At 44.2% G+C, this 22,968-nt stretch overlaps 1 protein-coding gene across 2 annotated transcripts in view; it reads left to right on the top strand.

The window, feature by feature from the left end:
- Positions 1-9,763, top strand: part of TMEM178B (transmembrane protein 178B) — a 340,063-nt gene extending 330,300 nt beyond the window's left edge. For both annotated transcript variants that reach the window (XM_079150140.1, XM_079150141.1), the window contains one exon: positions 5,426-9,763. In XM_079150140.1, coding sequence (XP_079006266.1) covers positions 5,426-5,676 — 251 coding nt within the window. In that variant the 3' untranslated portion in view covers positions 5,677-9,763. The remainder of the gene's footprint in view (positions 1-5,425) is intronic.
- The last annotated feature ends 13,205 nt before the right edge of the window (positions 9,764-22,968 follow it).

Here is a 22,968-nt window from a genome sequence, read left to right as displayed (position 1 = left end):
TATGCGCAAGATGCAGGGATTTGGATTGTATTTATTAGAAGTTATTAGAGGGTTTTCAATAGGACAGAACCATAACCATAATCTGATTTGAAAATTTAAGATACCACTGGCTACTATACGGGGCAAGAGTAGAAGGGGGGACACCAGTGACCTGTTAGAGTGATTCACGTGAGTCATGAGGGAAGCTTGATGCTGGCCGTGGCACTGAGTATTTTGCAATAGAGAGGTGCAGTGAGGGACATGCACCATGCTGTTCCTCCCAGGCATGGAGCTAGGGCGATGGGGCGATGACCAGGCAAGGACCCCCCAGCCTATTGTCTGCAGATGTCCTGTATCTCCATCAAGACTTCCCATGGGAAACCCTCCCTGATATGGCATTACTGTGTCAGTTACTCTTACCATCTACCACCAGATATTTATTATTCATTCTTTTCCTAGATACTGCTAGGCTTGGAGTGGACCTTTTTAGTCATCTCCTCCAGCTGTCTGATGTCACAGATGAGGGGACTAAAGACTCCAAGCTGATGATTAACTCTGGTTTTTTTAATCCCCAACCTGGTGCTAATTTCACTTCATCCTTGACTTTTCATGTATGCCTGTCTCCTATCCCTACTAGATCATAAGCTCTTTTAAAAAAAATTTTAGTGTAGATTTAATTAAAGATTCTTAAAAGTGGGGATCATGTCTTATTCTCCTTTTTACCTCCCTAGCATCCAACCTAGTGGTTGGCCCAAATGTACGAGTTCAACTAACAGTTGCTGATTGTTTGTTCTGAATTCCATGGAGCCCACTGCCACAGGAACTGCCCGCTCTGCCCAGTCATGGCCAGTCTGTCCCACCCAGACTTGATGTTGCTTACTGCAACCAGCACTACGGCGGCCACTACTGCCCTGGCCAGGGTCATACTTGGCACTTCTCGCAGCCAGCATCTGCAGCACATACAAGATCCTTGCTCCAAGTTGGTCGAGTTCTTGTCATTTAATTGCTGCACTAGAACTATAGTTAGTATTGGAATATGATTTGAATTAGGCCTGAACCCCAGCCCATAGGAGGTATTATTAAGAAGATAATACCCTGCATTATTACTATTGCCTTTCTTGAATCCTCACTTATCTATGGCTAAGTACTCCTGAGAAATAAAATGACCAAGTGTAAAGACCTAGCCTCAGAGGCTGTGTCATCTACTTCCTACTTCCCACAGAGCAGGCCAAACATGAACTTTTTTCTGAGAAGATCTTCTTTATATTTCCACAGTTTTTTCCCAGCCCTGTACCACCTACCCATGGGACTTTGGGTTGAAACTTCCATGCTGTTGTCTGTTGCTGCCCTTTCATGGAGACATCTTTTCTGTCAGAGCCATTTGACGTCTTTGTTTAGTTCCCCAAAGACCCACACCTAACCCCAGCAAATTGGTAGGGGGAGTTATGTATGCCACACTCCCAAGTTAGCCACCAATTCACAGGCGGAGTTGTGTCCATTGCATTAGACAGAAAGCATGGTCAGGCAGGGTCCTTGCTTCTCTCCTGGGACTCAGTTGAGATTTGGTAAAGCACCTTGTGATCTAAACTATCAGAATCTGATGCTGAGGAACAGTGGCAACTCCTTACTCATTTGATCCATTTTTTGAGGATCTAGTACATACCTGCTTCTAACCATTTCTCATTATTAAAACACCCTTTCCAGTTTGAATTTGTAAGTAGAGAAGAACATAAAAATATGAATCCTTGCTCATAACAGAAAGTAGTAGCACATGTGGAAACAAATAAAACTTTTTCCATGTCTTCTCTCCTTTAGAGGTACATGTCCTAGAAAGTTGTGTAAATGAACTGCTTAAAGGGCCATCTTGAGTGAAAGCCATGGAAGTTGTCCTATCTGTGGGAATATTGAAAAGGAGAATTTTGAAAGAGTCCAAAGGCATAGAACAACTTAAAGGAAGTGAAGGCAGGAAGGTGCCCTACTAACTCCATGAACATAACATAAGATGTATGTTCTCAAGAAGTAGAGTCATCTCCAATTGGTAATTGGGTCCACATGGACCTTATCTCTCCACTCACACTTTATCAACCACATTCTTTGTGTCTTGTCTACCCTGCTGGTGGAATATGCCATGAAAATCACATATGTCAAGCTCTTTCAGCCACAGGCAGTCTGGGAATGCTGACACTCCATTGAGTCCCTGGACCTTCTCCCCACCAAACAAATCCCTGGACTTCATGAAGAGGGCAGTACAGCTGCTTATGAGAAGAAACGTTCCCATTTTCAAAGTATCCTTTGTAAATATGGTTTATATAAAGTCCTCATGAGACCTCATCACATCCAGAGCTTCAAGTTAGAAGATGCTGACTTGTCCACATCTCCAGTCACAACTTTCTATCCTGCTCCAGATCTGTGTTTCCCAGGGCCTTGAACATCACATAGACAGCTCAAATTTGAACTCACCCCACTGGCAGATGACTGTACATGTATGTATGTGTGTACATGCACATATACACATTCATTCTGTCCTAGATCTAAATGTTAGCAAATTTTATACTTGAGCACTCAGTGATAGGTTCCTAGGCCAGCAATCAGAAACATACACACACTATTTGAGACACAAACAGACCAGCTTTGGTTTGTTAGAATTTGGAATATTTGAATCCCATGTCAAGACACAGCTTTATTTTGTTCTTCTGCCCCCAGGCAATTGCTTTTCCCTTGGCTGTGCCCCACAGACTGCCCCATGCCCTCTCCCACCTGGAGCTGTGCCACCAGGTGGTACAAAGCAACTCTGCCCCAACACAAGGGTCCCAACAGGCTGGCCCACAAACGTCATCTGAGAAACTTTCAAAAACTAATGATTCCCATGCTATTCCCCCAAGAGATTTGGATTCAGGAAGTCTGAACTGAGACTTAGTCCACCCTGGGAACCATCAAAGAACTCACTCTGAGCCCTAATCACAACACAAGGGAACGATGAGGCTTTGTAACTCCTGCAGGTTTGGGACCATCTTAACTGTTCTCATAAGTAATGGCGGTGCTGTATGTGTACATATACTTTGACTGCTGCCCCCCCAACAAGCATGCACACACACAAATATACACATGAACACACATAAGAACATGCACACACAGACACACACGACACATAAACATACTGTACTAGTGCACACATCACCCCTGACACATTGTCTTTACAACTAATCATTCTTGAAACAATTATTCACTAAGCCATTAGGATCTCCAGACTCTGTGCCTATCTTTCTAGAGCCTCCTCTCTTCTCATGACCACAGTGGCCTCCTAGCTGGTCTCCCTACCTCTGGACTGTCCTCTACCCTTCTGACTTAGTGGTCTTTGAAAATGCACATTGGAGTCACCAAAGTGCCTAACTCCTCCAAGGACTCCACATGAAGCTCAAACCTCTCCACTCAAAAAGCAGTGCTCACAGGGCTCATGTCAACCTCTCCTCCTAAACATTCTACCACATGAACTATTTTAGTTCCTGATCTTTGTTTCCAGGTAGGATTATTTTCTTAACCTAGAATGAAATCACTAGGTCAAAGGTATGACTATCGTAAACACAGATTTACAGTTCCCCTAGAGTCTGGGAGGGTCCCCTTTTTTGCACCCTTACTAGTTCTGGAGATGATCATTGAGAGAACAGGACAAAACCAAAAATCAAACTAAAGTTTTACTGATTTGATAGATCATAGGCTATCACCATACTTTAAACTTCCAATTCTTGGATTATGGGTAAAATTTCACCTTCATTGCCTATTTTTATCTTTTCCTCTGTGATCTGAACTGTGGCCTATTACACTTCCTTTTACTCCAATAAAACCTTTTTCCTAACCCAGTGGTTCCAAAGTCACCAGACCAGCAGCATCAGCCTCCTCTAATAACTTTTTACGAGCACAAAGACCTGCAACCAGAGACTGGAGTGGACCAGCCATCTGCTTTAGCAAGTCCTCCAGGACTACAGCCCACCAATCCACGATGAGCTGGAACCCCGGTGGACCATCATAGGTGGGGAGGGTGGTTCCACAAAGGGACCACCTTCCCCGATGGCCAGTCTTAAATAGAAAATGGAGAAGACTACACACAGGGGCCTGGCTGCCTGAGGTTGTAGGCGAACAATTTCACCTCTCTGGGCCTCGATACCCTCATCAGTAAAATGGGGATAATAATATGATCCAGCACATAGAGTTGTTTTAAGAATTAAGGTTTGATACGTGCTGAGCACTTAGCATAATTCCCAGCACAAGCACTTCATCTGTGTTGGGAATGACTGCAGCTGCTATGGCCATTCACATGATCACAAAGTCATGAGCCTCATTATCCTACTCCACTTTTCCCCCTTGTCCTTCAGGTGCCTTCTGGAAGACATAGGCTGGACCTTAAAGAAACTTGACTGTTTGGAAGCAGGAGTTTGTATAATAAATATAAAACATAATGCACCACCTTTGTCTCCTTCCCTTAAAATATATGCCTCTCTCTCTTCCTTTCATTGACCCAACCCAGCCTCCCCAAACTGTACATACTTCTTCAGGTCATTGGTGGTTATATAAGAAACACAAGAGAACGAATACTGATGAAGTTCTTATATTCTTTCTAGGTATACCAAGTATTCATACTGGTTAAAAGTGGATTTATGATTCTAAAACATTTTATCTTGTTCTCCCTCTTACAGCCCTCTTCTCACTGATGGTCAATATGGGTAACATTAGGAGGAGGTCCAAGAACTGGGTGAGACAAGTGAACTTGTGCCTATGTGGATTCTGAGTCCTCCTAAGGGAAAGGCCTGTTGAGGGCTCCAACTATTTTGACTCAGCTCCTCTCGACCCACATTACAAAGGAGTATCTCAGAGGGTTGGCGTTCCATGCAGAATGCTTTGGGAAATGTCTTATAGGAGATGGAAAGTGACTTCCAGGAGTTAGCAATCTAAAACAACAAACTGAGGAGGAAGTTTTCTCCTGGTGGCCAAAGAGATTTTGGTGACTAGATTAGAGAAATAATAATCTGTAAGATGTTATATATTGGAAAGAGCATTAAGTAAGTACTAAAAGGGAAGTTTTCTGTCTTCAAAGAAAGAAAATGAATTTAATATGCTCTAGAAAAATGAACTGAATGCTGTTCTGCCTCAGTCCACCCTCCACAAAACTAATGAGATATTTATTTGGGGTATTTTCCAAAAGAAGAGACTTCCTGAGTTTGTCCAAGATTGGGAACATTTTAGAGTAAGGAGGTGATGATTCCTTAATACTGTCTTCCCTGTGATTATTCCAGATGGTGACCTCTGCAATCATCTGCTCTAACCTAGATCTTCTCATTTCTTCTCCTTGAGAAACTTGAAAATGTAATAACCCTAATTTCTCTCTTTCTCCCTCTCCTCTTCCCTTTTCTTCTCCCTTTCCCCACCCCGTCTTTTTCCCCTTGTTCTCCAGGAACCTTCTGCATCATTTCACTGTGCACCTGTGTGGCTGGGATCAACTTTGAGCTGTCACGCTACCCACGCTACCTGTATGGACTCCCGGATGACATCAGCCATGGCTATGGATGGTCCATGTTCTGTGCGTGGGGGGGCCTGGGCCTCACGCTAATCTCGGGGTTCTTCTGTACCTTGGCCCCTTCTGTCCAACCTGTCCCGAGGACCAACTGCCCTAAATCCAGACCCGAGAATGGGACAGTGTGCTAAAAAACAAACCCATACATATATATATATATATAAATATATATATAATATACATATATAAAACAAAACTAAATCAAGATGATGCCAGTGCCAAGGCAGAGTTGAGTTGGCTCAGGCACCTGCATCTCGCCGGACTTTGTGTTGCCTCATCACCAAGATGGGGAAAGTGTCCCCATCCTGTGGCTCTTCCATCAATTCTTGACTTTTGGCTTCACGGTTTCTTGAAGACAAAGCAACCACCACCACCTGCAGTAGCATCTTGAACCCCCTCACTCATGAGGACGTGGTGGGGAGCTGGAAGGGACAGTGGCAGTGGTCTGGAGCAACCCAGATGTGAGAAGGAAGTGCCACGCACTGGGCCAGCAGGAGAGGACACCACCCCAGTCATGTCCCAGGGAAGCGTGGCCCCTAGTTCATAGAATGTAACCACATCTTCGAGGCCATGTTCAGTACCACTTCTCCTGCTCTTCCTGTCTGAGCTCCTTCCTGGCCCACCAGCGACACACAAGGAGTAGAAGAGAAAACAAACCAAGAAGGAAGTTCTCTCTTTGTGGTCAAACTTTTGGACAAAATTTTAGAGGTGGGAAGGGGAGAGAACATGCTGAGAGGCAAGATCTACACCAATGAAAGGACACTTCAGTGGATGCTCAGAAAACCCAGTCTTACCTTCCAGCTGCCTTACACCCAGTTAACAAGAGGCCGCCCCGTCCTCCCCACCTGCACTCCCTGGGCAGATAGGAGCCTTGGAGTAATGCTGTGATGTGGTGTGAGTGTGTGAGTGTGCGTGTGTGTGTGTGTGTACATTGGGTGGTTTCCTTGATTTCTTTTCCACCTTTTAAATGGAAATATCGCATTTTGACCATTGTCTCTATCACTGTAGTGGTTCCATGGCCTGAGATGGAAGCCCAGATTCCTAGAAAGTATCATGAGGGGCAGGCCTCTATGGATGCCAGTGCTTGATGCTGCAGCTACAGATGTCTGAAGTGAAGGGGGGGGGGGCGGAGAGAGAGAGAATGAATGCATGTGGTGAATGCTGCCTGAGCAGGAGGTTCTATCATCTGGGTTGCATTTTATGTATTATTTTTGGTGCAGCAGAAAGTCCCAGAGGGCAGAACCAAGAACAAAATTACTGGGCCAGAGACCCTGTGGCTCTGCACATTACAGTTCTGGATCTCCACAGGACTTAGTCCTCTAATTTTGGAAGTTCAAGACACAGAGGGGCACAAAAGCCATGAGAGAAGAGGGGGGAACACACAGATCGGGAGGGAGAAAGAATGTCGCCTCTGGTTGCTGTTGTGCAAGTATGTATACCAAATGAGACCTTCATTCCCCACCATGGGGGCTGTCCTTTGTCACTGGACATCTACCCCTGTCCTAGGGGTGACCTCTGTACAGATGAAGGAAATTGAGTCACATGCAGAGAGAACACCTCTATTACCCATGGGCTCAAATTTGTATGATATTGTGTAAATTAATGGAGAACTCTTGACTTTACATCTTCTTCCCTTTCCTCTTGATATTCAAGGCCATGAATCCCAAAACAGCTGTCTTAGTGGCTGGCTCCAAAACCGAGGTGAAATCAATCCACCCCAGTGTCTCAGGCCCACTTAAACAAAATGGCACTGCAGGTGCTGGTGAGTGAAGAAGTCAGAGTTGTGGGTGCTGCAGGAGCAGGAGCAGCTCAGTCACCTCAGGGGCCCTGCTGGTGCCCAGCAGCCCCAGGAGAGGCAGGGAGAGAATCCCTGAGCTGGCGTAGCCATGGTCTGTCTACCTTGTAGCAGAGAATCTAGTTGTTTTGTAACTGAGATGCGTCGGGAACTTCGCCACCAACCCAGCATCCTGCCTCCCCGTGTGCTGATCCATCACCTGTCTTCCAACCAGTTTCCCCCTTTGCTTACCTACTGACCATTGGCCCTGTCACCTTCCATCCACCAGGCTGTCAGTCCAGCCTGCCCTCTGCTCTTTTGACTGTGTGTGTGATCCATATCTGGCTATGATGTCTGACGTACTTGAACAGGCTTGAGTGTGGACTCTATTCGTGTGTATCTCTCTGGTGCATTTTGCTTATTTGTGTTAATACACACAGGCACATAGGTTTGGATGCCCTGCTCGAGACTCCCTCCCCAGGGAGCCTGGTCAGCTTCTGCAGTAGGTCTCATGTGCGAGTGCCCTTGGTATGGGTGAGGGGAGTGAGCTGGGCAGAAGGAAGTGCTGTTGGTTTCCAAGGGAGGTTCCAAGGATTGTTTTTAAGACCAAGGAATTATCTGAGAAGGGAAATAATTTTCAGGAAACTAGTTTTTTAATTGAGAATTTTATTTTTGTTTTGCTTTGAAAGTTTGATCTTTACCTTTGGGAAATGGTGTACTTGGGAGAGGGGAAGAGTAAAGAAAAGTATCTCAGATTGAGAGGCCTTGTAATTTCTTACCAAGCATCTTGAACCAGACAGGGACAGCAAGTATCTATGAGCATCCATTTGGGGCAGAGGTTAATCTGTAACTAGATGAAAATTCCAGCTGTTTTCCAGTTGTAGAAAAGTAAAGGAAACAATCTTAAATGGGACAATTTTCCATCAACTGTTTAAACTTCAGTAACCATTTCTTAAGCCACTGGCTCACAGAATTATTATTATTTATACCCTCTTTTCTTACACATACTTGCTACAAATGTATCATCTGCTCAGTCCAGTACTTATCTTTGTGATGAAACTTTAAGGAAGCTTACTGCATCCCTTTGAAACTTGAGCATCCCTGAGATGTTAGAAGGACTCTCAGGAAGGATGTAGAACATCTGAGTCATCTCCACATCAACAGAGCATGGCCTTTTAACCCTTTGATAGTGGGCCAGATAGGTACAGATACATGCACTCTTGGGTCTTTCCTGCTTGGGAACAGAAACATGGCCAGGCACATGGTCAGAATGGAAGCCCCTGTCCAGGAGGCAAGTCCTAGCCAATGAGAAAAGAGCCCAGATGACCCTGATTCCCCAAAGCAGAGGGGCTTGACCATAGATTAAAACACACCCCTCCAAACACTTTCTGAAGCTTCCTGACTGTGAAGTGGCTGAGGAAGAAGCAAAAAAGAGAAGAGACCTGACCTGTGAGACTTTCAAAGCCAAACTCTGCTAACTCCAAGTTGAACTGAACCAAACCTAATGAGGGGCTTAGGGTCAGTGGTCTCTATAAGACCCCAGGTTCCCATCCAAATTCTTTATAGTGTGTGTAAACAAAGTGTTTAACCAGCCTTATACTGTGAGCTCCATGCAAGTCAACCTTGAGCACAGGGCCCATTTCAAATTTTATTTTGTCCCCTACAAGATTAGGGATTCAGAAAAGTGAGATGTTTGCCCAGAGAGAGAGATCCCATTTTTCTCTCTCCTCATTTTAGGAGTTACAATTTCCTTTTCTGTTTCTTCTCTTCCCACCCTCTTTCACTTGCCTTCTGAACCTACCTTTGTCAATTAAGATAGTTAAGTGCTTCATATCTAGAAAGGGTAGAGATAGACTACCAGTAGCCCCCATCTTTATTTGTTGTAGCTTTAGGTTTCATAAGGAGGTCTGTGGCTCACTGGCATCAAAATATCAAAAAGAGAAGACTCTACCCATTCCAGTTTCAACCTTCCCACAAGTCCTAGCCTTTCAACAACTCTACCTTTTCACCTCCAGGGATCACAAAGTCAAAGACTGGACAGCTCCACCAAATCAAGACCAGCTTTCCTCAACCTCACGTCCCTGTATAGCACTTGTAGCCCTGGTACCATGTTGGTCTCTTCTCCCATTGGTATTTCCACCCAGCAGTGCTGCCTTTCCTTCCAAGAAGAGAGAGTATCTTGAGACTGTCTCTCAGTATTGGTGCAACTCATGATAAAGGGCCTGACACATGCACCATGTGTGGTTGTCCTGATTTAGTGGAAGAATGTGCAGTTCAGGGCTCCGAAGCTGCCCCCACCCCTGAGCCAAATGCAGACTTAAAAAAATCAAATACATCATTTGGAGGCATTTAGAGAGAACTATTTTCACCTAGCTTATGCTGAGAGTGTTCATGAGTGTTCATGTTTCAAATATCCAAGGGAAGGAGTGGGAAGAAATACACACCCCAGTCATTCTATGGTGTGGTTTGTGTGACACTTGGTTGCTTCTTACAGTTCAAGTGAAGCTGCTTTTCTAAAAATGTTCTGTCTGCTCCTGGGACTAGGTATCACAGTGAACATATCTAGTGCTGTCCTGGTAAATGTGATGAGGCAGAGTGAGAGGTGATTTTGGCACATACAGAAACCATTGGTGTGTACTAGCTGGACTGTCTTTGGTGCTGTCTTCCGCTGGTATGACAGAGAAAGGGGACAGATTTTTAAGCAAGACCACCACAGAATTGATAAACACAAGTGATTCTAATGACTCTCAGAACAGTTGACTTCTGGGACTGTACTGGCCATCTTTCCTTCATGGTGTAAAATGTTTCTTAAACATTATTTCCAGTTCTTAGAATATGTTAATATCAGCCATTGAGTTTTTTTTATTTGTTCTAACTAGTTATACAATACAGTAGAATACATTTATACATTTTGATAGATCATACATAAATAGAGTATAATCTCTCATTTTCTTATTATACATATTGCAGGATCACATCGCTCATGCAGTCATACTTGTATGTGAGGTAATAATGTCTCACTCTACTATCATTCCTTCAGCTATTGAGTTTTTTCTCCCAAGTTATACATGCTCATTGTAGACAATTATAAAAGTAAAAAATAAAAAGACTAAGATATTTGCCATATTTCCATCACAGTGTCATCTACAGTATACCCAGTCATTATGGTCACAGCCTCAGATGTTTCCAAAGAATGTTTTCTCTGGGTTGGCAAATGGCGCTATGAGCACATTTCATGGCTACAGAACCACACTGCTCTGCATCACTTTGGCCCCTCAGTTCTTGGCATTAGGAGCACAGGTTTCTGAGCCCCCAGCGCTAGCAAAGAGGCCATGAAAGCTCAATGCTAGAAGGTGGAACAGGGCTAAAAGATTCCTGTTTGGGGATTTCTCTCTCTCTCTGTCTCTGTCTCTGTCTCTCTCTCCCCTACTTGTTCTTTTTCTTCCAGGTGCCATCTCAATCTAATCATGGGTGTAAGAGCACTGAAGCCAGAGTAACTCACTAATTAAGCTACACTTGTATAATGCATCTACTGTAAATTTCATTTCCACTCTGCACTAAAATGATTTGTGACTCTGGGCACTGTGTCTTCTCCATACTTGAACTTCCTCATCTACAATGTGAGGATGGTGATAACACTTTACCTCATGGTATATTAAGGGTGACAAAGAAATTGCAAAGGGATTTGCAACATGAAGTGTCATATGAATTATGCACTGTTCAAGTTATTTACAGCAGCAGAGCCCCCACTGAAGTGGAATTCTTGCATCTAGTTTCTGTGCCTTGCTGCTAAAGGGATAGAGAGAGAGGTCATCTTGGTTGCTGAATAGGACTTTACCTGCCCACCGGAAGCACATGGGATTCTCTTCTTCATTCAGACCCTCCAGAGAAATTGGCTCCTAATTTACTTCACATGTTCCTAGACTCCTTCCTATCATCCAAAGCCAGTTTTGCAAAGGGCACCATTGTCCCTCTTGCTTATTCCGAGAAGAGATGGAACAAGTAAGCCATGAGATGAAACAGTTAACTTCTAACCAAGGCATGTGGTTAATGCCTAGTTGTTTGTTTTTAGCAATTCTAACATTACTTCTAGCTGTATCTGCCCAAGTGGTAGGAACAAGTCAGATTCCAAAAGGTTTAATGATTTTCAAGCTTAGGATGAGAGTGAGTTTCAAGGAGCTAGGGCCTGCTTTCTCTTGCCCATTGGAGAAGCCCATGACTTCATTGGAAGCCTCCTGCTTCTTGCAGGAAGTCTTCTGGATGGGACACACACCGGGATGGGTTCTAAGTATGATCGTGTGTGGGAAAATCTAAATCCTAGATTCTAAATGAGAAAAGAATGTACTCCCAAAGGGTCTGCACACTTTCTGCCTTGCAGTAGGTCAGTGTTGTGTTGAGACCTTCTCCTGGGGAAGTTCAAGAATTGCTGTTCACATAACTCAGCCTGGAATGGGGGAAACACAACCACAGGGGTGCTTGTTAAGTGTCAAGAAACAGAAAGCTGGGTCCCACCAGGGAGTGCCCAGCAGCAGCTCAACCTGGCATCCCTTTGACAGACACCAGCCTCTCCTCTTGGTCCCCAAGGACTGGTGTCACTCCCTAAGGAACTCTGTGTCCCTCTCTCTCCTGGACCCCAAGCATTCCTTTCCTTTCTGGGTGGCCCATGGACCCTTGCTTGTCAGTGTGTACCGGTGTGTCTGTGTTGTGAGTGTGACGATGCCTTTTACAGAGTGCTTTCCAGTATCATTCATACGCCTTGCCCATCTCCACCCTTGGTGTGACTGTTTTGCTATTCAAGACTATCTGTAAAAATGTACAAATAAAAGTGGAAACTGAAAATAAAAGGGAGGGGTTTGCGACTACGCACACGCAATGTTGTAGCCCTCAGTTTTCTGAGGACTTAGGTGGATCGCCCTAGAATCCTGACTCTGGTGGCATTTTAGGGGAGGGATGGTGTGGCACAGGTGATTTTTCTGGTTGTTTCTCTGGCAGTCATTTAGAGTTCTGTTTTAAGGGGTTTGCCTTGATAGTAAAATTTATCTCCCTCAAAATAAAAGCATATCATCAAAGTCAGAAGGGCCAAGGTCATGGCAAAGGTAAACACAGAGACCTGATCCTGAGGTGACTTCAGCAGCTCTGTTACTGGCTCACTTGGGGCCTCGGGTGAGTCTTGTTACCTCACCGTGTCTCCACGTCCTCTCAACCTAACGGGGAGTGGGGGAGCTTTCGGAACTCCTGGGACACTGAGTCTCCTTGTCCATTCTGCTGCTATTTTTAGAGAGACTCTGCCATGCTGGCTGGTGTGGGCTTACGTACTGTGTTGAGGTCAATCAGGAGTTTTTCTCCCCACCACTCTTGACCCATGCTTTTACTCCTCAGAAAGTCACCTCAAGCCAACAGCCAGTTTGTGCTCAGAGTCCAAAGCCTTTTATCTACCTTTTCATTCTCAGATGCCTTTTCCCACCCACTTTGACGATCTCATTTTATCATCTCTACCGACAGCTTTGCTGCACCGTGCCAGGGTAGGAGAAGGAGCCTCAGAGGAGACGAGGCATGTGGATTGCCTTGTAATCTGTGACTTGCTCTGCAAGTGTGGCTTTCCATGTCAGAGAAGGCGGTCTGACCCAGGGTTGCCACCCATGGGCATGAAGAAGGTAGTGGCGGGGGGGGGGGCGGGGGTGGCCATGTGCAAAAATGTAGATTGACAGTGGCAGTTAGAAGGGGGGGACTTTTGGATGGAGATGTGGCTGAATCACCAGAATGCCCTCAGAGTCACAACAGAGAAGGATCCCCAAGGTAGCCTTCCTGAGTAGGAGGAAGCAGGAAAGAGCAGGAACAGATGATCCTACTGCACCAAGAGCTGCCTGCCCTCAAGACGAGAACAGTAGCTTCCCAGACTAGGGAGGCAGGCCAGGGTTGGCCAACGGCAGCGCCTCTCTCCACCCAACGGTCACGGGCAGCTTCAGTCTGCATCTTCCTCTTCTCTGATGATGCATGCTGATCCTCTCTGGGACCAGTGTCTGGTAGGTGATTTAGACCCCACTGTCCAAGAGGAATACATGAGCCACATATGCAATTTTACATATCTTAATAGCCACATTTCCAAAAGCCCAGCGAAACAGGTGAAATAAATTTTCACGATATATTTTAACCCAACATATCAAAAATATCACTTAAGTGTGGCATCAACGTAAATCACGGAGATATTTTATGTTCTTTTATTTTAAATTTTAATCTTCTAAAGTCGGTGTGAATTTTACTCTGAAAAAAAATTTTTTTTTGTTTTTCTTAATTTGGATCAGTCACATTTCTAGTGTTCAACTGCCACATGTGGCTTCTGGCTGCTGGTAGGCCAGTGCAGAGTTAAGGTCTTCCTTAAGAGTCTGAGCGGGCCGCTTCTCCCTATGTGTCACTAACTACCAAGATCTCATTGCTGCTAACAGAGGCAGGAGGCTGCATTGCTGAGACTGGAAAGCACAGAGCAATGTCCAGGCTGCTGTCTTAGCTTCTGGAAGTTCTGTTTCGCCTACGTAGTAAGGAACGCCGTCCTAATGACCTACCAAGTCCTAGAGGGCGAAGGGGGTCGTGTTCTTTAGTTGCAGGAGCATCAGCCACTGCCTTATGGTGTCGTTTCTTCCTCAGTGGGGATGGGTAGACAGGCCTCTCTGTGAAGAAAAGAGTTGCACGACCACCCGACCTCTGGTGCAGTTACCTACTAAGAACATCTCACCAACATTTGGAGCTCTTTTCTCCATTCCTTAATTTTCTGTCTGAAAATCAAATGCTTAAAAGGAGGTACACTGGGAAGAGCAGCAGCCACAGGGGGGCTGGGTCTCCTGGGAGGTGGCAGTGACAAGTTCTATCCTTGCACTGTGACTCAGGCCACCATTGCCTACCTCTCCTCTCTGCTTACACACCTTCCTTGGGTTCGAAGAAGTCTCTTTTGTTCAGGAAAAAGACAAGTAGCAAGATCTTAGTGCAGAGAACAGAATAGAACACAAGCAACCAACCCCTGGGCATTCTTGAAGCATTTCAAAGAGCCAGTATGACAAGGTTGGATTCGTTTAAAATGTAACATTCTGAGCCCTGTGTTACTGAGCGAGAGAAAATGAGCTGATTTGGTGAGTATGTTTTATATATGGTCATTAGACAGGGACCATCGCCGACAAAACTCTTGAACACCTGGAGTGTTTATGGTCCACCAGATTATTGCTCAGTCAATATAAATTTATTTACCTTCACTTTAATTTGCATAGTGCTTTCTGATTGGTTAGACAAGGAGTGGTGTATACTGCAGGACTCTATCAACTCTCCCCTTGGAGGTAGCAATTCCTGTGGTTATTGGTGCTAAAATAAGATTAAATATTATGTTAATTCGTTCTGATATGATGTGAATAAATGTATTGTTTAATCTTAACAAGAATGCTACATCTTATCAGATCTATTGTACTGTCTGTTCCTTCTCATACTTAATTAATTACAGAAAAGGTGATCCAAACCAGATCTTGAAACTCTTGTGATTTCTAAGAGGAATTTAACAGGGAAGTGGGAGGGGGGAATGAAAAGGGAAATTGCCAGGTTCCTGTGACTTTGAAAAGACTGAGGAAGCAGAGAGCATTTGGGGACTTCACTGAAACTGACTGCATCTTGCAATTTTCTTTTTCAAATTGGCAGAAATATTGTATTTCCATCGATTGAAGAAAAAAAGTGTCTGGTAATTAATTAAATGACTTGTTCATGGAAAAAAATAAAATAAATAATCTGTCAGTTGTGGAATGTAAACTGCTTAAACAATTAAATAAAGAAGATCATGTTGTGTGTTTTAAACGATTGTGTCTGCTCTCTGCTTGCAGGATTGGGTGGGAATGGGGAAGGCAGAGGCTGCCGTGTATGATGGAGAGTAATATTGTTCCCTCTGGTTTGTATAGAAATGAATAGTACAAGTCCTACATAGATAGCCAACTGAAAGCACTAATCCAAAAGGAAATTGACAGTAAACATTCCAATCCTGTGTAAACCAAAGGTACATGCTTCAAGGACTGGGTAAGAGATGGGGAAAAGATGGGAGAGATTCAGAAGACAAAAAGAGGGAAACATTATTTTTCTCCTTATTACTGGCATTAATGAATTTTCAAAGGTTTTCTGAGAAGCTGGAATTACTAGTTACATTCTAGCCTCTTGATCTATTATTTCCTGGTTATCAGTGAAGAGAGAAATTCTCATCTTCATCATCTTTGTTCCTAATTTAGAGTCACAGTTCTCTTTACCCTATGCCTTTTCAAAATTTCTGGCTCACATCTAGTTAGGAAAGTAGGAAGCCCATGGAGGGAAGATGACCGGAGGTAAGTGCTTTTTAAATGGTCTTATTTCTCAATCAGCATCTCTAGGTTTAAGTGAATGAAACTGGTTCTGCCTAATAGAAATGGAAAAGTAATTTCCTGAAAAGCCCTGGATACTGGAAACCCATCACACAGGAAGAAACAGGCAGCCAGAATCACATTCTGATGCAATCGGGATCCTGTGGATGCAGCTGTTAAACCCAGGACAACTTTCCTGGCTTCTGCTCCTGCCCTGGAGATGCATCTGGCTGCCTCTGCCTCTGGCTACATCTTGTCATCCACCAGGATGAATCCAAGTTTCCCTGGTTTTGTTGTTGTTGTTGTTGTGTGTGTGTGTTTTTCAGGTACAGCTCTCATGTCAAAATCCCAGGTTGGTACCATTGAAGGGGGCCAAGAGAACAGGTGTAGAGACTTTTTAGCTTCTCTTTGGTGGTAAGCTTTGCCTCTCAATATTCATAGAATGGACAACGAACTTCAAACATAGATACTAGGCAGCCAAAGAAGAAGGGATGTCCCTTAGAGGTGGAGAACTAGAGGAAGAAGGAAGATTCCTGAATGAATGAGATGTACATCATTGCCTTTCTGTGGTTTGTCCGAAGAGTGGTCAAGTGGACGTGATGTAACTCACAATCATCATAATAGTAGCCATGGCGAGTAGCCCCTGTGGAAGGATCCCCACAAAGTTGGCCATAGCACAAGAGGACCTGCCTGTGTGGATCTAGTCTGACCATACCACTGATATAAGCAGTGGAATTCATATATATATATACACACACAAAGGAATCATCTTGAAAATAATGGAAATGAACAGTAATGTATTTCAAAAATAAGTGCAGGTAGAGTTAGCACCTTACAGAATAGATGTGAGGAAGTTGTAAGAGGAGAAGAACATGAAGAAATGGGAGACCTGCATCCTAAGGTATACCCCTGCCCCCACACACTACCTTGGTAGCAATGTCCTTTAGAAGTGTGAAAGAATGGAAACACCCTTGATCCTAAATGAGCAAGACCTTCCAGCCCCTGGGCCTTCCAGGAAAACAGGTCGGATTAAAGAACTTTTTCTACTGGCAGGGGTGAAAAAGACCAGGGAAGATACCTCACCAGACCCTATGCCTTTAACACTGCAGCATTCTGACCTCAGAGAGTCTACTCTTCTTCCAATGAAATTTGATTTTGGTATCTGATGAATTTTGCAATCCACTGAGTTTAGTAGAGAGCTAGGTTTGTGAAAAACACAACTGCAGACCCCTACATCTTAACTCCAGTGCCTCCAGACACAAATATTCCAACAGGGAGCTGTTAAACTGCAGAAAAACAGCTCCAAGATCTTTAACCAAGAGCCCCAAATAATCAGGGTGGTCCTTGGGGGGCACCCTGGGAAGTCTTCCTTCCCCAGCCCCAGGTTAAGCACTCTTCCACTAGTCCCATGCTACCATGCTGTGTCTTGTGATACTTATCACTTGCTTAAAAATCAGTGTTTTCCTTGGGGGGAAAAATGTCCTGAAGAGCAGAGATTCTGAATTACTCATCTTTGTATCCTGATAACTAATAATGCCTGGTATGTAGTAGTGCTCAATAAATTCTTGCTGATCTGAACCAAACTAGTCTTCAAACTACTTTCCACTTCCTCTATTTGGTCCTCAATGACTGGTTATTGGTGATCCCCAGGGTCACCCTCAGACTCAATGATTTTCTTAAAAAACTGACAAACTCAGAAAAGCTGTTATGCTCAGATTATGGTTTATTGCACCAAAAGGATCCTGATTAAAATTAGCAAGGGTGAAATGTTCATAGGACAGAATTCAGGAGAGACCAGATGCAAAACTTCCAGATGTTCCCTCCAATGGGTATCCCTTAATTTTTCCAGCTGACAAGGCATATAATATTTTAACAACCAACAAAGTTTCCCTCAGCCGTGGTGTCCAGGGATCTTTTGGTGCTCAGTCATGTAGACATGAAGTGCCATGTGGCTGACCTTAGTTACTTAATCTTTAACCCTGCCAGAGGTCAAACTGATACCCCACAGCCAAGGTCTCCACATCGATCACGTTGTTGACATTAACTGTGTTAGTCAGCTTTTCATTACTGTGACTAAAACACCTGACATAAACAACTTAAAAGAGGAATGATTTATTTTGGTTCACAGTTTCAGAAGTTTCAGCCCATGGCTGGCTGACTCCATTGCTTTGGGCCTGAGGTGAGGCAGAGCACCATGGAGGAAGGCAAGGCCAAGGTGGAGGAAAGCTGCTCATCTCATGGCAACCTGGAAGGAAAGAGAAAGAGAAAGAGAAAGGAGGGACTGGGAACAAGATATGCCCTTCCAGGGCACATCACCAGTGACCTACCTCCTCCGAACAGGCCCCACCTTCTATGGTTTCTACCACCTCCCAATAGTATCATCAAATTATGAATCAAATTATGGATTAGTCCACTGATGAGGTTAGAGTCCTGACAACCCAATCACTGCCCCAAAGTCCCATCTGAGGATCACTGTTTTAGGGTCCAAGCTGTTTTAGGGTGAGGTTTTTTGGGACATTCTAGATCCAAACCAGAATATAAACTATCTAGCATGACTTAAGGTGAACCAGATAAATGAAGACTTTTCTCATCAGGCAGGTATTCCCAGGGCTTAAAGGATGTCTCCCTCGAGTCAGTCAAGGGCCAGATCTTTCCATGGAATATGCAGGATTTGGACAACCCAGGCCTGCTGAGCTAACCCTCTCCTGTACACTAATCTACAACGATGAATCAAGAAGAGTTAGAACAAACAAAACACTTCCCCCTAGAACTCCTCCCCAGACATCCTAAATTCCTTCTTCTTTCTATTGATCCCCTACAGACAAGCCTGGCCATGGCCTTCACAGGTCAATGGCTTGAAATTCTCTGTCAGATGGTCTTCTTTCTATCTTTTACTTCTTAGGCAGCTCCATGTGCCCTTCACGGGCAGTTGGGGTAGGACATGGAGATTGGAAAAGCACAGGTGCTTGAGACTTAAGTGAATCAAGAATTTAATCCTTCTACATACAAGTTGTGTTACTTGGCCTTCTCAACCTGTGTCCTTGGAAATGAGTATTCCAACACCTACCTCCCAGAGAACTTTGGAAAACAGAATGTTATGGGGCGCAACTGAAGAACAGACCGATCACCACTGAGAAGTCCAAATTTGAGAGTTTTTATTAAGCCAGCCGGCTGACTGTCTCATACAATGCCCCCAAAAAAATGGCTATTGGGAGAACAGCCCTGACCATAGGATTGTAGGGGTTCTTATACCAAAAATCACATCAATCATAAGTGTCTGTTGCTATGATTCAAAATTACAAACTAACATCATGAGATCATCAATAGAGGGAGAAGTAAGGGTCAAAATGACCCTTACCTAAGTATAAACTAAAGAATGGTTACTAACATCCACACAATCACTGTTCACATGGTATATTATTTAAGAGCAATAGGAATCAAAAGAGAGCAATTTTTCTTTACATAGGAATCGTCATTCTGTATTGTTAAACATGTCACACTAAGTAACTGATGATGGGTACAGAGGCAGGGTGTCCCCATGGGAGAAGCTTACTTCCTACATAACATGGAGTCTCAGAGCAGAATGGAGCCTATTTAGTCATTTCCCTTAGAGTCTGACCTATAACATTCTCATGGAGTCAGATCTGTCAGCCCATCACAAGAAGAGTTAATAATTATGAGAGAGTACTTGACCCATAATTGTTATCAGTTCCCGTTAGCCTCTCTTCACCTCCTCTGTGCTGTTTGTCCCTTTTCTTTATTAAGCAGGTCTTCCATCTCTTCCCTTAGAAAGAGTTTCTGAACTGAAATCTGCCCACGGTTTAGCAACCCACAGGTGCTCCACTCACTGACCATATTAGAAGCTGAGGGACAGTGAGTACGTGGGTCATTTAGATGCAAACAACTAATTGCATTCAACCATCATTTATTGATTATAATTATCCCACACAGGCATACAGCTCTGAGCAATGAAATCATGCTTTCAAATACTTTTAATTCAGGAGAAAATATGGAATTGAACACACTCTTCCCCTTTGCAGAGCTCTTCCTTGCTAAGAGTAAGAGAAGTGCTTTAGAATCTTGCTACTCTAAGGGTGGTTCTTGGCCAGCTGCCCTAGCACGACCAGGGATCTTCCTAGAAACTCAGAATCTCAGGTCCAACCCCAGATTCACTGAATCAGAACCCATGTTTCAACATGACCTCTGGGTGATTTGTATGCACTGGTGTGAAGCATTCATTTGCCTAGGTATGTGGTTTGAAAGCTTGTTTCAACACTTGTGCTAATATCTTTTATCTAGGATCAAGATCACAGTAAGATTTCAAAGTACAATAAAAAAAATCAGTCACAGTACAAGGTTTCAAAGACACATTCGAACAGGTATCATTTTTTCATCTTTTATTTTTTATTAATATATATGCATTGCACATTGTTTAGTAAGTTTTTCACTGCTATGTCTAATGGACCTGACCAGAACAATGGCAGAGAAGGACAAGTTTGAGTGCTCTTGGTTTCAGAGGTCTTAGTCAATAGAAGGCCGGCTCCATTCATCAGGATTCGAGGTGAGGCAGAACATCATGGAGGAAGAGTGTGGCAGGAAGCAGCTCGCATGATGCTCAGAAGCAGAGAGAGACATCTCCACTTCCCAGATACCAATATGTACCCCAAAGCCACGCCTCCATTCCCACCTCCTCCAGCCACACCTACCACTTCAGCTACCACTCAGTTAATCCCTATAAGGAGATTAAGTCACTGATTGGGTTAAGACTCTCACAACCCAATCATTTCTTCTCTGAATCTTCTTGCATTGTCTCACATATGAGCTTTTGGGGGACACCAAATCTAAACCATAACAATATATTAATTGGGTTCAGGGTGATACATCCATATTGCATATACATACATTTAGCAAATGCAACTTTGCTTTCCACCCCGACCCTTCCCAATTTCTAGTAATCACTATTCTACTTGCAGGTTGACTTTTTAAATTTTAAATTAAAGACCCTAGAAAGATCTTTTCTGCTGTGTCTCAACCTGGTTGTTAGGGTTATAACCAGGGAAACAAGGCCACATAATTGGGTATTATTTCTCCCAAAGAGCAGGAGTGAGGGAAGTCTTAACCCTACTGCTGCTGCCTCAGAGCAGATGTGCTAGACCACGTGGTTTCCAGCCACATGGGAGAGCAGACTCAGATACTCTTTGGAGAGGAGTTTGCTTTTGCCCTCCTAGGAAACCCTGGACGGTGTGGCCAAGGGGATCTGAAGGGTGAGGAGATTAGAAACCCGGCAGCCTCAGATCACATTGTGTTCTGAGTTGTATGGCAAAGGTGTTGCTCACGACAGTGTCATCGTAGTCACAGGCACAGATCTGGAGTTGGACCACTTGAGTATAAAATGGGGACCACACACCAGTGCTGCAAACTTGGGCAAGATATGTGGCTTCTCCATGCCTCACTTTCCTCCTCCTTAGATAGGATGCTAACAGAAGCCTACCCTGCAGGGGTGTCGGGAGGATAAAATGGGTTAATATTTGCCACATGCTTAAAAGGGTGATTGACATATTGTAGGTACTATATACATATTTATTTATAAATAATTAAAATTGTAAATGGCCTAATGAAAGTCCTAATGGCAGAGTGGAGAGTTGGCGGGGGGCGGGAATGCAGAATGAATTCTTAAAACTCACATTATGTGCATATATAAATATACCACAGGGAACTTCACCTCTGTGCATAAGTAAAAACAACAATCAAGTATAAATCAATAGATGAGTGGAAAGAAGTCTAGTAGAGTACAGGAAGGAGAACAGGGAAGGGGAGGGAGGATGGGAGGGAAAAGCAGGGCATCATGAACTGAAATCCAATTCCATGCACGTGCAAGTTTGTGGGGATGAGCCCAATGACTATGTATAATCATGAAACTCTAATAAAAAAAAAAAAAGGAAAGTCCTAATGGCTTTCAGACGGTGTGACGCTGAGGCTGAATCTTGGAGTAGAGCTTCTGTTAAGGACAGCGGTGGGAAGGGTTCTCTGCAGAGTACCGCTGTGGAGTTGGTTCCAGGTGTCTGGAGGTGGCGGGAAGATCTGGCTCCCTGAGAGTCTGTTGGCATCACTGGCTGTGGCCTGGCTGTCCCAGATCAGGGTGTCAATCCACTGACGGGGCTGCAGCCCCTACAGCCACCGTCCACATTCCTTCCCCCTGTCCGTTGGCTGGGACTGCAGTTGGACCACCTCTGTATTTTCTCGGTGCTGCAATCTCCCAATTGTTTGGAGGCAGGGATAAAAAGCCCTGCTCAGGACCTTGCCCACCCCGCGCAGCGGCAGTGACTGCCAACACTTTTCCGCATTCCTTCAGAGCTCTCTTACTGCCACAGAGTTTTGCAACAAGGGGAGATGGTAATCTCCTTGGCTTTTTCCTTAATGTGCTTTAAGACTAAAGAAGGGTTCCCCACCAATCCACAGGGAAACAAAACAATACATCCCGCTCCAAACCCCGTGCTACTTATAGGTTGAACTGGTATTTTGAGTACATACATTCTTTTTAAAGTCACAGTTCTGGGTCCCGGGGATGGAGCAGTAAACAAAACAGACAGGTCTTTGCCCTCAGGGAGCTGACAGCAGTGTGGGTAGGGGAGACAGATGATGAAATAAGTAGAAAAATAAATCCCGAGGGGGAGCAGACATGCTAGGGGGGTGGTTTCACATGGGGGAAGAAATGATGTCCCTATAATAACCTGAAGGAGGTGAGGGTAGGGGAACAAACTGTATGCCAGGGACACTGGGGAGGTGGTCCCGGGTCAGACTTCAGGAAGACAGGCAGGGGGAGGAAAATGATGTGTATAGACCCTCCCTTCCCCTCTAGGTTGAATATTTGATGCAACTTTATTCCGTCATGGTGTTGACATAACCTGTGGAATTCAAAATGAAAATTTCACCACACTATGGTATTGATAAGCTATTTTTTTTCTCTCTCAACTTCATAGTGAAGGTTGGACCTGCCAAGTAAAATGAAGTTTCCTTGGGCTCCCTTTAGCTCTGAAAACAAACCCCTGAGATCTGCACTCAAACACGTTTCTGAATGGAATGGACATGTTTGGCATGTGCCTTCCAGGTTGGGGAAGGCCTTCAGCCCTCTAGCCTAGAGCACACGCTCTCCATCCATGACTGCATAACTCTGTTGTCCTTAATTCAGAGATCACGGATCATTCTAGTGGTTTAAGACTAGGAAGACATCCAGATCTCCATAAAATCTTAAACAGTTATCAGTTGCCTTCTGAGGAGTTTACTCACAAGAA

The sequence above is a fragment of the Sciurus vulgaris genome (assembly GCF_902686455.1).
Source record: "Sciurus vulgaris genome assembly, chromosome: 8".
NCBI classification, from domain to species: Eukaryota; Metazoa; Chordata; class Mammalia; order Rodentia; family Sciuridae; genus Sciurus; species Sciurus vulgaris.
The sequence above is the reverse complement of the archived record's forward strand: the minus strand, read 5'-3'. Positions and strand labels throughout refer to the sequence as shown.